This window comes from Microtus pennsylvanicus, chromosome 4, assembly GCF_037038515.1.
Source record: "Microtus pennsylvanicus isolate mMicPen1 chromosome 4, mMicPen1.hap1, whole genome shotgun sequence".
Classification (NCBI taxonomy): domain Eukaryota; kingdom Metazoa; phylum Chordata; class Mammalia; order Rodentia; family Cricetidae; genus Microtus; species Microtus pennsylvanicus.
The window spans coordinates 56871739-56886641 of NC_134582.1; the positions used below are offsets into that span (position 1 = coordinate 56871739).

The 14903-nt window shown below is 43.4% G+C and overlaps 1 protein-coding gene and 1 pseudogene across 1 annotated transcript in view; both read right to left on the reverse strand.

The window, feature by feature from the left end:
* Positions 1-998: 998 nt before the first annotated feature.
* The window catches only part of Elp2 (elongator acetyltransferase complex subunit 2), a 40370-nt gene continuing 26465 nt past the window's right edge, over positions 999-14903 (reverse strand). The window contains exons 14-22 of the mRNA XM_075969159.1: positions 13476-13545; positions 12949-13044; positions 12739-12796; positions 12111-12183; positions 8536-8728; positions 6754-6875; positions 4729-4862; positions 4042-4149; positions 999-1941 (exon numbers count right to left, since the gene is read on the reverse strand). Of these exons, the coding sequence (XP_075825274.1) occupies positions 1767-1941; positions 4042-4149; positions 4729-4862; positions 6754-6875; positions 8536-8728; positions 12111-12183; positions 12739-12796; positions 12949-13044; positions 13476-13545 (1029 nt within the window). The 3' untranslated portion in view covers positions 999-1766. The remainder of the gene's footprint in view (positions 1942-4041; positions 4150-4728; positions 4863-6753; positions 6876-8535; positions 8729-12110; positions 12184-12738; positions 12797-12948; positions 13045-13475; positions 13546-14903) is intronic.
* Positions 11683-11781, reverse strand: LOC142849112 (small nucleolar RNA SNORA70; annotated as a pseudogene).

Genomic DNA, 14903 nt, shown 5'->3' on the forward strand with positions numbered 1-14903 from the left:
AGCTGTTGAGTCCCAGCCTTGCAGCAGCCCAAACCTCTCCCAAGCTCCATTACCGGCCTTCCTCATCCCAACGTCTCCAGCCCAAGCCACACATCCTTCATTCTTAGGACATCAGCTGTCATCTAAACTCAGATAGCTCACCGTCCAGCCCCTAATTTATTGCTTTAATCTGGAAATGATACTTGAAGCTTTATAAAGAATCTCAAAGTCTTTCTTTAAATAAAGGGAGAATAGCTACAGCTCAAGCTTAAAAGCGCCTGCCAAGTTTCAGAATACTTGGTAGCCAGTAGGAAGAGGTCAAGACAGCACACAGTGTGATGTGCTGATTTAGAGGGAGTGGAAAAGTAAAACTCGAACACGCTGGGCTCCTCTGTTACTTCCTCTCTCCAGTAAGAGCATCCCAAAGAAGGTTCTTTGGACGTGGTGTGAGTGTAGATTCTGCACTCCACACACTGGAAGCGTACTGTCTAGTGTGGTGGCACTGACAGGTAGGGGAACCTGGAAGAGGCAGGTCTAGTGTCTGGTGATCCAGCATTCTTGTGAGAGGGTTTTAAGCAGATGTGGTACCTCCCGCAATCTCTTTTATTTTCTGTCCTGTAGTAGCATTATACAAATAAAGCTTGCCTGAAGATCAGAGTAAAACAGCCCCAGCCCTACTGGTCAGTCTTACTATCAGCCAGTGGTAACACACACCTTTAATCCCAGTAGCCAAACTAGTTGATATACAAACCAGGTGGTACATGCCTTTAATCCCAGAACTAGAGAGGATTATAAAACAGGAGGAGACAGTTCTCAGACACAGTCTGATTCTGAGATTCCTGAAGGTGGGATCACCATTTTGGGCTGAGGTAGAGGTAAGACCCAGTGACTGGTTGTTTTGCTTTCTGTATCTTGAGGTTGAACCATTTCTCTGAGTTTTTATTAATTGTGCTTCATTTGTAAATTGAGACAGTGCTTAAATTTTCTGGCTGCCCAAACCTGAATAACCACACAGAAACTATATTAATCACAACACTGTTTGGCCTATTAGCTCAGGCTTCTAATTAACTAATAACTCTTACATCTTAAGTTAACCCATTTCTATTCATCTGCATATTGCCACAAGTCTGTGGCTTATAGGTAAGGTTCTGGCGTCTTTCTTCTTCAGCAGCTACATGGTATGTACTTGACTCCATCTTCTATTCATTCAGTTTAGTTTTTCCATCTCTCTATATTCTGCCCTGCCACAGGCCAAAGCAGCTTCTTTATTAACCAATGGTCACAAAACATTCGCAGCATACAGAGAGGAATTCCACATCACTGTCCCATCATGTGATCTCCCTAATCCAGACACAGTTCTCATTATTGTCATCCCACCCACAAGGCCCTCTCCAGAACCAAGCAGATTTCAGGGCCAGGCTCTTAAATCCCAGAACTCTTAGCTACACAAACCTTTTTCTTTACTGAGTACCCATGCTCTAGCATTTGTCACAACACAAAACAGACACAGAGAGCTAAAGACTCCACATAATGCAAAATCAGACAAATTTGGCCATGAAGAACAAATGCTCTTAATCTGGACCGCACAAAGGTAGATCCAACCATCTCTGACAGCACAGAGAAGGTTCTGGATGGGTGTGTGTGTGTGTACTACGTAACAAGGGAAAGCGTTCACGGCCTTCATTGGAGAGTGGAAGGACTAAGGCCCAGATAGGGAAACTCATTCAATCACGAAGGTAAAGAAAGGGGACCTATTTACATAACACACACTTTAAGACATATCAGGACTAGCAGGGTGTGATCAAGTCAATCAGTGCATATCTGTTAACCCTGTAAATCTTCACGGTGTGATCTTCGCCACAGCTTGCAAAGTGCAGCCAGTCAGCGTCTGCGTCATTCCGCCTCGCGTTTCTACTACAGTTCTTCCAGGATAACCTTCTGATACCAAGCGTGTGACCTTCACTGCAAGCAAGACAGAAATCATAAGGTCAAAACAAGCAATGCCTGCAAAATTCCCCACTGGAAACTCACCTGCAGGGTTGTAACCAGGGCACCCTTACAGCCCTTACTTGTTTACAGAAAATGATGTGGAATTTTTTATGTTTCATTTCTTCCTTAAATCATAACACACATTTAAAAGATATGGAGGGACCTGGAGAAATGGCTCGGTGTGCAAACAGGATCACATGAATTTAAATCCCTAGGACCCATGTAAAAAGCCAGACTAGCTACATACTCCTGTAACCTCAGGGCGGTGTGGAGAGTAGACAGGAAGACTGCTGGCCACCAGCCTAGCTCCAGATTGACAAGAGAGTCTATCACAAGTGAATATGGCAGAGAGAAATATAACAGCAGACCTGAGAACCTTTTCAGGCCTCTGTACACGTACAAGGAGACGAGCATAGACTAATAAAACACAGACATACGCGTGCGCACACACACACACTCTCATAGTCACAGAAATGTATGACGTCAAGGGCCAGGAAAGTATTCATCTCAATCAACACTTGGGAATCAGAGGCAGGAAGATGGCTGCGAGTTCAAGTCCAGGATGAGCTATACATCAAGTTCTAGGCCAAGCAGACGTATACAGTAAGACTCTCATAAAAAAGACAAAAAGACAACAGACAGACAGACAGACCATATGAAGAGCAGGGGGAGGAGGGAAGCAAAGAGGGAAGAAGAAAGAATCTGGGGGGAGGGGCTGGGGTGCAGCTCAGTGGTAGAGTATTTTCCTAATATGTTTAAGGCTCTCGTTGAATCCCTAGCAACACAAAATTCACCAGTTTATTATAAGACACGGTCCTTAAGAAGCCAATCTGAAAGTCCTGCTTGTCTTTCTGGAAATGCATTACCAGCAGAAAGTTAAAATTTAGTAATCAGAGTAGCAGCTATCCAAATAATACAATGTATTGAATCCAGAACTACTTTCAAGTCACAAACCTTATCACTACAATAACAAAGAAAGAAACTGCCAAACGAAAACCCTGAGCTCTGCACATCTTCCCATGCTAACTGGCTTCCCACACCGGGGCCACAGTAGTAGTCTGAATACCAATCCAGGGGCGGAAGGAAGTAAAGGAAAGGGGAGGGTAAGAGCAAGAATAAAAGGGGCAGACGACTGTCACGGCTGCCCCTTTTATAGCAAGCTGAACACTAACAGCAGACATGCATTTTAACAGTTCAATGAGCACTGACAGAGACAAGCTCCTCTAGAGGACATGGCTGAGTGAGACCTGCTCTCTCTAATCTCTCACCCTCACCATGACACTGTCACTTTAAAAAGTATTTGAAACTATGTGTAAACAGTACAGACTGGAAAGACTGAAAAGTTCAGAAAATGCGACAGAAAGCTATCAATGAGCCGGGAGGTGGTAGAGCACGCCTTTAATCCCAGCACTCGGGAGGCAGAGGCAGACAGATCTCTGTGAGTTTGAGGCCAGCCTGGTCTACAAGAGCTAGTTCCAGGACAGGAACCAAAAAGCTACAGAGAAATCCTGTCTCGAAAATCAAAAAAAAAAAAAAAAAAAAAAAAAGAGAGAAAGCTATCAATGACTTACTGAAAGCTTAGGCATTGATTAAAAACAATTAACATTGGCAACTAACCTGTACTAAAAGGCAGTTCAAAATAACCTCTGCTAGGATTGGGGATATAGTTTAGCTGGCAGAAAGCTTGCCTCACATGTATGAAGTCCTGGACTCCATCCCAGCACATTAAAAAATGGGTGTGACGGCGCAGACCTGTGATCCCAGAATGTAGGAGATGGAAGAGGACCAGGCCCAAAAGATCACGTCTTAGACAGCAAAGAAGAGGAGAGAGGAGAGGTAAAGTGAGGCAGCCATGGATAAAGTCTGTAAAAGCAATATGACAAAACCCAGCAACCTACTGAGCAAACTAAACGCTGAGTCCAACATAGCAGCAAACATCATGTTAGGAGGTACTATTTGGCTCTAAGTAAAGACAGAGTTCTGTCGCTCTCCATGAAAATGACCACAAAACATGCCACCAAAGACCGCCCTGTTTCTATTTAATCAGATGGAAGCAGAGTAGGAAGAAAATACCTCTGATTTGTCTCTATAAACCGGGTCCAGTCATTGACTTCTTGGCTGGTCTTTTTCCAGGAGAATAAACAAATCTTCCCGTTCTCTAATCCGATTGCAACCACGTATCTGAAAGGAGGGAGATGACAGGCTGGTTCAGCATGAATTTCTCTCATCTCTACCTGCCCGAGTCCTTCTTCGGTGTCATCTACCTACACTGCTTCTGCTGTATCCCCAGCCTCCCCTCTGCAGAGGATGCATGAAGGTCCTGTCCTTAGCTTCCAAAGTCCCCACGCTAGAGTTTTTCCAGTGGCTGCACCGACGCCTGCTCTCCTAGGCTGCTTGTGAGAAGGAAAGGTGGTCACATCTGAAACAAGAACCTTCATTCCTGTTCCCATCTGACCACTAATCACAAAATTCTAAGATTCAGAAAAAAATCTTTTTAGTTTTTGAAGACAGAGTTTCTCTGTGTAGTCCTGGCTAGCCTGGAACTTGCTTTGTAGACCAGGCTGACCTCAAACTCACAGAGATCCACCTGCTTCTGCCTCCCAAGTGCTGGGATTAAAGGCGTGCACCACCTTCCCGGTCGATTTAAAAATTCTTATCAGAAGCATAAGCACTTTGAGAGCAGCAGCAAGCTGCAGGGAGGTCCACAAACCAAAACAAAAACTGAGATACTACTGAACAACCAAATCTGAAGAAACTGACCTGTGGGGTAGGCTCAGCACAGGGCAGACACTGACAGCTGTCACAGAACTGCCCATATCCAGGACAGAAGAGCAGGGACCAATGTTGTGCTCCGTGCGGTCACTGTTGGAATTACACTCGCCCCAGACGACCACCTAGAACAGATTACATTGTGAAGCTTTTTCTAGTGGTGCATTTAAACCCCAAAAGATGATGAAAACTATCTGCTCTAGTTTTTTATGTATCACAGAGAAGTCACGGTGTGGCAGATACAGGTTCAGACCTCAGCTACAGAAGTGTACCCTGAGAGCAGAGTGTTATCTGGTATGTTCTATAATACACAACATGGTTCCAATGCAGTGAAATCCTGGCCATCATGTCCTGGCTACAGATGCCACCCTTGGAACTTGCAACACATTTATTGGAGAGGAAACCAGTCTCCTATACTACCTAAAGCTCAGGCAGTCAATTTGGCTATTAGGAGGACAGAACTTTGACAATACTCTGCATAAAAAAAATGAGACTTCCCCAAGAGCCCAGGGCTCAAGGGTGTCTGGCCATGAAGAAATGGAAAAAGAAGCAAAAGGACAAGCTGCAAATGCAGGACTAAAGCATGATTCTGAGCACAGGCCTTGAGACGCACACATTTCTGAAACTGCAGCAAGTATAACTGGTCTGTTTTAGTCACTCAATCCCTGAGTGCTAGGCAGACAGCACCTGCTTCCCTGCACACCCAGCAAGGGATGCATTCTCAACACGGGGATGGGAACAGTCAGTCCGGGAGAACGACTGCGGCAAGCCCACACTGACTTTTAACCTGGGTGTCGCCAGGCCTTTCAGTTATCACTAGAAAGAGAAGGGTGACGGAAAAAACACTACACCATTCTACCTGCCCTGGACTAGGAAACTCAGAAAAGACAGTCTTTTATTTTATTTTGAAAGATCTATTTATCAGGTACACAGTGCTCTGTCTGCATGTGTGCCTGCAGGCCAGAAGAGGGTGCCAGACCTCATCACAGATGGCTGTGAGCCACCATGTGGTTGCCAGGAATTGAACTCAGGATCTCTGGAAGACCAGCCAGTGCTCTTAACTACTGAGCCATCTCTCCAGCCCCTAAGACAATATTTTAAAGCACAAAACTAGAGGGACAAGCAGGAGCTAAGGGCAGTTGTCAAACAAGGAAAAGGGTGGATCCAAACACAGAGGGCTACCTAACTTATCCTGAGTTTTCCAAGCTTCGGCCATATTCTGCCCCTCTTCCATCACTGCATTAAAAGGTCGTAACCTTTACTACTGGAAAATGGGAGCTGGGGAGACAGCTCAGTCTCTGAAGGCTTGCCACACAGATATGAGAACCCATGTTTGATTCCCAGTGCCTGTATTAAAAATAAAATCCAAACAAAATGGCGCTGTATCTGAACCCAGCACTGATGAGGTAGAGAGCATTGTTGGAGCTGTCTCAACAGCCACAAAAAAAAGCTCATTCTCATAAAAGCATTGATCAGAAAATGAGAAATGGTGTCTTCAGCAAATGTCTCCCCACCCCATTCTCCCGGTTCCCACTCAACCAAGAGCTGATCCATCCCTTCTTTTGTGCTGGGGCTATCTGATGAAACAAACTGACCGAAAGGTCTTCTCTTCATGTTTCAGAGAAATATACTTGTAGAGTTTAGCAAGGAAAACCCTTTCAATGTACATATATAATGGGGAAGTCATGAACTAATCTGTAAACATATCAGAAAGGCAGAATAATGTGCTTTTAAGCATACTGTAGATCACAGAGATCCACCTGCCTCTTCCTCCCAAGTGCTAGGATTAAAGGCGTACAGCACCAGTGCCTAGCTTGTGGGTGAGGGTGGGGATGAAAGGGGAGAAGGGAGAAAGAAAGGGGAGTGGGGAAAAACATACAGCTCACATACACACACACACACACACACACACACACACACACACACACACACACACACACATCAGTCAATGCCAAAAAAAACCCTGCAAAACATTTAAAAAGTATTATTTTATCTTTTATTGAAAAAAAAAAATACCTTTTTATCTCGACTTCCAGTGAAGAAATACTTGCTATCAGGACTCCAATCACAAGACCAGATGATTCTACTATGCACAGAAGTGATTTTGTTGGTGAATGCAAAGAGACTGAAAAATGGGTCTGAAAAAAAGAAAAAAACATTACACCCAATCAGGACAAGCAGCTCCTCTTCTAACCTGCGGCAAGGTCTGTCTGGGTGCCAACACCAACTCCACCAATATAAACTCCGGGGCCACTTCACCCACACTGTGCTCACCCACAATGCACTTCACCCAAGCTACACTCACTCTGCAGTAGAGGCCAGGAACCCACCCCTAAAGAAAGGCTATGTGCACGAGGCTCATGTCTCCTCCCTCTCTGGTGATTGACAACAAAAATCTTTCAGGCATTTAACTGAAGGCTAATTTATGATGCTAAAAAGAAATTTGGGGTGATTTAACTGTACCATGAAGTAGCCAGATTTTCATATTAAGGGGAAAATACTGTAAAGAGAGGAGGGAAAACATTTTTTTCATTACTATTTAAGCAAAAGGCCTAATGGCAACCTTGATTGGTGTAGGAGGTCCTTCTTTCTATGTGTTGCTTGTACTGGTTAATGAATAAAAAAACTGTCTTGGCCTGATAGGCCAGAACTTAGGTAGGTGGAAAAGACAGAACTGAATTCTTGGAGGAAGAAAGCAGAGTGAGGGAGAAGCCATGGATCCTCCGCCTGAGAAGGTCACTGGTTAGAATCTTTCCCGGTAAACCACTGCCATGTGGCGATATACAGATTAATAAAAATGGGTTAAATCAAGATGTGAGAGCTAGCCAATAAGAGGCTAGAGCTAATGGGCCAAGCAGTAATTTAATTAATACAGTTTCTGTGTGGTTATTTCAAGCTGGGCGGCTGGGATGAAAACGCAGTCCCTCCATACAACACTTTATATGGAATATGTAACTGCTTATGAAGAGAATAAATTTATCAATTCATAATCCAAGACGATATAACAAATTAACACCTGCATCACCTACAGCACTTGAACATTTTTTGTGCTTCTTTTTAACATTTGTTATTTATTTAGTGGGTGTGTATAGTCGTGTGTGTACAAGCATACACGAGTGCATGTCAGAACAGCTTGTAGTGCTCGGCTCTCTCTTCCACATGTTCATTCCAGTGACTGAACTTGGTCCTCAGGCTTGGTGCCTTTACCTGCTGAGCCATCTCAGTGGTCCAGCAGTTCAACTTTTAAAATGAAGTGCTGCAAGTTAGGAAATCACTAGTGATGTCAAAGAAAAACAAATGTGCTGGACTTACAGTGGCTTTGCACCCTGACAATCAATCATGAATGAAAATACTGTTAAGTCAAAAATGCATTTAATACATTAGTCCACTGCACATCACAGCTCACACAAGGCAGCTGTGGAGTAGTGGCTTTCATCACGACAGCTGTGGGTCCACACTACATCACATGCTCAGAAGATCTAGATTCAAAATCTGCAATACAGTCTGTACCTTGGGCCTATCACTTTCACATTATCATGAGGAATGGTCTGTCTGCCCCCCACCTCACACACACAAACAAATAAATTATAAAGAAATAAATCTTAAAAGGGAAAAAAAGGTTTAAATAGAATCTGACAAGGAAAGCCGAGTGCTCCCCAGTCGTCAAGAGCATTGAGCCCTCCCAGTTAGTAGACTGTCTCCGCCCTGTTACCTTCCTGTTGATCTCACAGCTGCTAAATGTGGACAAAATGGACGTGACAGCCTTAGTGATAACCCTTGCCACACAGGCTGTTTTACCGAACTCAGGTGAAGCCACATCCTGCCTCTTCCACAATGACCAGGTTCGATCTCTGGAAACAGCCAGTAAGAACTTGTCATCAGGTGAGAAGGCCATCTGCGTGACAGTCAGCGTGTGGTAAGCAAGACTCTGCACTTGTTTCCAAGACGCTGTGCTCCAAAGAATGATAACTGCATGTTCCTTCTGAGCTGCCTGCAGGACAGAGATTAGACAGTAACAACATGGAAGCCGAAACAAACCAAAACCCATCAAAAATAGTATGGTGTTTCTGTGGCTCTATTTTAATGTATTTTCTATGTGTCTCCACAAAAGCCTCCAAGGACCCTACGTAATGAGAATGTTAGAACTTTTAATAACAACAAGACACGTGTGTACTACGTGCGTGGTTAACAATTTAGAAGTCTCTCTGCAGTCTGGTGAACAAGGAGTCAGTTTACTGGAAAGAGGGTCACTCCACAATAAAAAGTAAGACTAACGAAGAGGAAGTCACTGTTAACTATTTACAAACAAATCAATCAATGGAGCTTCAAAACCCAAAGTATGAACTGAAAGAAAAAGGCAATACCCTAAGTATAGTCAGAGACCTCAAATCCTACTTAAGAAAGCTGAGAGCATGACGATCACAATGCCGTCCTCAATTAGCCAGTGACTAAGAGTCACCAAGATGCTATCAACAGACCACTCTTTTCAACTGAAATGAGAGTTTACCCAGATCGGATTTCAAAGGATTCAAGTCATAGTGTGAAATTACAGAGAAACGAAAGTAACAATCAGCAACAGAAAAAATACCTAGAAAATACTTTGTTTATGGAAACTTTAGAATACATTTAAAAATAGCCAAGAGGTCAAAGGTTGCAAAGTTTCTTGGTTTGGGTTTTTTTTTTATTTTTTATTTTAATTTTTTTGAGACAGTGTCACTCTGTATAGACCTGGCTGTCCTGGAATTCGCTCTGTAGACCAGGCTGGCCTTGAACTCAGAGATCCGCCTGCCTCTGCCTGCCTCTGCCTCCCAAGATTAAAGGCGTGTGCCACAGCAAAAGTATTTTTTTTAAAGATTTATTTATTTATTATGTATACAGTGTTCTGTCTGTATGTATGCTTGCTGGCCAGAAGAGGGCACCAGATCTCATTACAGATGGCTGTGAGCCACCATGTGGTTTCTGGGAATTGAACTTAGGACCTCTGGAAGAGCAGTCAGTGCTCTTAACATCTGAGCCATCTCTCCAGCCCCTGCAAAAGTATTTTTAACTGAATAAAAATACAAGATATTAAAATCTGTGGAATGAATGCCTTATTTTGGAAATCTAGTTTCTAGGTTATGAGGACTGGCCACAGTGCTGTGAGACAGAAGAAAGATGCAGACAAATCTAGGTGCACTTTGTTGTACTTCAAGAAGTTACACACAGACACAGACACAAAGGGATTGGGGAAGGAAAGGTATTGCCAGTAGAAAGAATAAAAAGATGGCATGGTGGTTTGCATGAGATGCCCCTTATAGTCTGGACATTTGACTACTTGGTCTTCAGTGACTAAGGAGGCAAGGAAGGTTCTGAGGTTTCAAAAGACTCTCCCCGTTTCTCTGCTTCCGACTCATGGTCTGATATGTGAACTCTCAGCTCTTAGCTGTTTGACCACCATGCCTACCTGCTGACACACTTATCCACTATGATAGTGATGGACTCTTACCTTCTAGAACTGTAAGCTTACATAAACCCTTCCTTCTAGAACAGCCTTGGTCATGGTTTTTATCACAGCAATAGAAAAAACAGTATCACTGGTGATTCTGCGCTACTGAAAAGATCCTAAGGGATAACTGTATAACTTAAACAGCCTTACTTAGCACTCATTTGATGGAGGAAGGTCATTGGCTAATAAAGGAACTGCCTTGGCCCATTTTATTGGTTAGGACATAGGTAGGTGGAGTAAACAGAACAGAATGCCGGGAGGAAGAGGAAGTGAGGTCAGACTCGACAGCTCTCCTCTCGGGAGCAGATGCCTCAGAGAGAGACACCATGCTCCCCTCTCCAGGGAAGATGCACGCTATGAAGCTCCGACCCAGGATGGACTTAGGCTAGAATCTTCCCGGTAAGACTGGTGCTATACAGATGATAAGAAATAGGCTAGTCCTGGTGCGAGAGTTAGCCTATAAGAGGCTAGGTAGAAATGAGCCAAGCAGTGTTTAAATAAATACAGTTTGTGTGTTGTTATTTCGGGGCAAAAGCTAGCCGAGCAGGCGGCTGGGATGTTGGGGACGCAGCCCCGCCACCCTTATTACTACACCCATTAAAGAATTCACACATAGTGTGCTGGTTTGAATGAGAATGACCCCCATAGGCTCACAAATTTGAATGGGTCACCAGGAAATGGCACTATCTGAAAGAAATTAGGAGGCGAGGCCTTGTCAGGGGAACAGTATTACTGGGCTGAGCTTCCTTGTCAGGGGAACAGTATTACTGGGCTGAGCTTTGAGGTTTCAGGGACCCATGCCAGTCCCAGTGTCTTTTTTTCCTACTACTTATGGATCCGGATGCAGAACTCCAAGATTCTCCACCAACAGCAAGTCTGTCTACATGCTGCCAAGCTCCTTGCTAGTATGAAAATGGCCTGACTGACCAAACTGTAAGCTAGCTTCTATCTTTCTGATGGACCCTGCCCCCATCCTACAGAACATGAAACCCCACCAATCTCCACCCTGGAAAGCTCTACCCTGAAAAGTTCCACCCCTTCCCAAGAAACTCTGTATAAGTTCTGTATCCTGTTCAGTTTGCTGCTGTTTCTCACCCAAATTGAGGCAGCCACCCTCCTGTTTTTTCCTAATAAATCTCTGTGTGACATTTGCTGTGTCGTATGACTGTGTGGTATTCCTTTGCTCCCGGCTGCCAGGATGCCTTTCCATTCAAGCTGTAATGATTACAAAGATCATCTGCACTAAACTTGGGGAAGCCTCAGTTCTTTGGAACCTGAACTGGCCCTGCACAGGGCCTCAATCACATGTTCTTTATTCTACAGCTTGGTGTAGACGTGATGCCCTGGCCAATATGAGCCCTGACCACTGTTCTGGAGGTTCTCCAAGGCACCCTTCATACACTGCAGGAGCCCAGACTGAGGACAGCACGAGATCTGAAACATGCAAACAGATACTAGAGAACTGTCTCCAAAGCTCCTTATGACAACACAAGGAGCATGCTGTTGCAGTCACTGCATACTCCTGTGAGGAAAAGACCTGCCTGCTTAACTGGCTGCAGAGGACATTTTCTTCAGTGGTTAATCACTTGTCAGGTCATATGCATTTTTTTTAGTGTGAGCATAGAAATCAGCACTCCAAGACCCAAACTGTTCAAGGATCAACTCTAAGAATAAATGAGTAGCTAAAATAGATTTAAAATCTATTTAATCACATGTTTTTAAAGAGAGATGAGGAAAAGAGAACATAAGAAAAAAGGTTCAGGCAATGGCACCTGGAAGGCTCATTTCATGTGGACTATTGCCTATATCTGCCATATTTACAAATAGTTCAATGACCCCAAATACCCATGACCAAGTAAAACATACACAGACACCATAAATGTCCTACCTTACAAGCAGAGGCAAGCAGAGTCTTAGAATTGTTACAAGTAACACAAACTATCTCAAAGCCGTGTCCATACCTGTAATTTAAGGAGAAAACATGCCTTCTGAATTAGCAATGTATTTATTCTTACATTGCAAAAAATTTCAAAGTGAAAAGGACCATTCCCTTGACCTAACACACAACTCCTTAAAGAACATCACGTTTTACCTAGGCAACTATTTAGGGGAAAAGTAAGAAACCAAAGAAAAACCTTAGCTTCCAAAGGTAATGTAACTCATCAAAATGATCAAATTAACACATAGGTTTTCATGTCTAATGTCCGCCAGTCCAACAAACAACCATGAAAAGATGCTGATGGGAACCAACAAAGAAAAAACCAACTGGTTGAATAACAAACAAAAGCACATAATATATTACACTTCTCTACCTGGGAAATTAACACCAACCAACTAATAAACATAATAAAAACCAACATAAAGAAGAAAAACAAATCCATGTGAGATTTGATTCTCACCCCTATGAAATTCTATTGGGAAGGAGGTAAATGTAGGTAGGAGGAAGGAGAAGAGAAAGTCAAGTCCTAAAGGGACCCTCAAGCTATGACTGACTCTAAAACCACAGCTTCACTTACAGTTTCTGAACTTCAGGCCACAAGGTGTTCTGCAGAAGGTGATCCTCAGTGGGAGGCTCTGCAATACAATATTAATTCTACAATAAATTTTTAATACAATTGTCTTTTTCCAATTTTAGCCAAATAGAAAATAAAAGCACAAGAAAATAAAATAGGCACACAGCGACAGAGTACAGACTGTGCGTAGCTTGTCTGCTCGTCATGTCTTACCAGAAAGGATAGCAGGCTGAAAAATCACTTCAGGATACCCAAAGGCAGGGCTAGTTAAGAGCTCCTCCTCATCAGAATTCTGAGTAACCAAGTCTCCTAGTTTAGAGAAACACGGACATCATGAATGGAGTTGTCATGACAATGTCTCAAAGCCACATATCAGAGAGGAGCCGCCCTTCCAAATAGTGTATTTCAGAGCTCTGTCCATGAGACTGCAAAGGCTTTTCTACTTCAGTATTTTCCTAACTAGCTCTTAAAGCAGGAATGAATTCCATAAGGATTCTGTCTATTTGCTTTTACCTAGGTATTTCCAAGTTTTCTGGCATATATCACTGATCCTTCAAATTGTTTACAATCTTGGAGTGCTCTGTGAAGTCCTGGTGAAAACTGCACCTGTGCCAGTGGGCCACATGTGAACAGAGCAGTTACTACAAAATGTTAGAACAGGCCTAAAGAATCAATGGGTGCATGGAAATCTGTAACTAAATCTTAAGTAAATTCAATAATTTTCGAGACTAAATCCTTACCCTCAAAGACAGCTTTGTTTGACAGCCCCAAAGCAGGAACAGTGGCTCCTTCTGGAAGTTCATTGTTTTCCTAGAATGAAAAGCACAATATGTACATTACAGACACTAAAAGTTACTGATACCTCAAGTGCCACAAAAAAAGTGATGTTCATAAATGCTGAGAATGTTTCGAGCCTGATTTGTGTGGCTGTCTGCCATCTTTCCAACTCCTGAACTGACAGGTGCCACTTCCAACAACCTCTCTCCAACAGACAGGCTCTACCCACCATCCCACCTCCACCAGGTAAGCCACCCAGCCACCTGGCTGAAATGCAAGGTCAAACTCCACCCACCAAGAAATCCTCAAGGGATGTCCCTGAAACAAGGATGTTGCTCAAAAAAGCAAGATCGTGTCATTTTTATTAGACATATGTACATAACTTAAAGCTACTTTATAACTTCGTGAAGTATGATCTGAAGAAACAATACTCTGCCTAGATCCTGCACTCACATGTGAGCCATACTCTAACTATCAAAAATGGTATTCAACCATATGCTGAGTGCTTACCAATTCAACTTTAACACACAGGCTGGAACTAGACTCATGAGTGATAGGAATTTTAAATAGCAAATATCTGAGAATGGCTACCTGGGAGTGAGGTGCTACATGATACTCTACACTGTAGAGAAGGGCAGTGAGAAGCAAGCCTGCTGCTTACCCAACAGCAGTCAATATCAAATACCAAGTAATCAAAATCAGTGAGAACCACTGGAAGCCACAGGGCACCTGTGCTCTAGCACACAGGATCAAACGTGTCTGGAGCTAAACTCTTCCTGGAATCCCAGAAAATCCCACTTCGTTCCTTTCCTAGAGCTGGTCAGATCCTGGACCTGCTCTAGTCTGAGCCCCCTCTGGGTCTTGTTCCAACTGCTCAGCAATAGCAGGAGCAAGCAGAAGAGAAGCAACTGCCTTCAGCGACTGAGAAAGCTGAGGCATGAGGTGCTGCCAAGTAAAGCTGAACTTCATTTCCCACCACTCTGCTCTCTCCTGCCCTTCCCACACTGCTCCTGGCTTCCCCCCCTTGATCTCTGGGCTCCCACACAATACTCTTGGTTACAAAATGCTTTTCATCACATTCTTTCAACAGCACAATATGAACTGTACTTGCCACCTAAAGCCCTGCACACTTGCCTTCAACTCTCATTTCCTCTTCACTCAAGCCCCAACAGCCCTGGCCTTCCCTTGCTTGCTGGTTCTCCTTTTCTTCTACCTTTTACCTGTGACCCAACTCTTAGTAATAAAAGTATACACAGACACTATGTGCAAGAGAACCATTCTCTATAGTCAACTATCTTCCCACTTCATTTCCAGTACTTCATTATTTATTACTCACTATTTATTTGAATTTTTAAGACAGTTATGCAGCCTTGGCTGATCGAGAACTCACT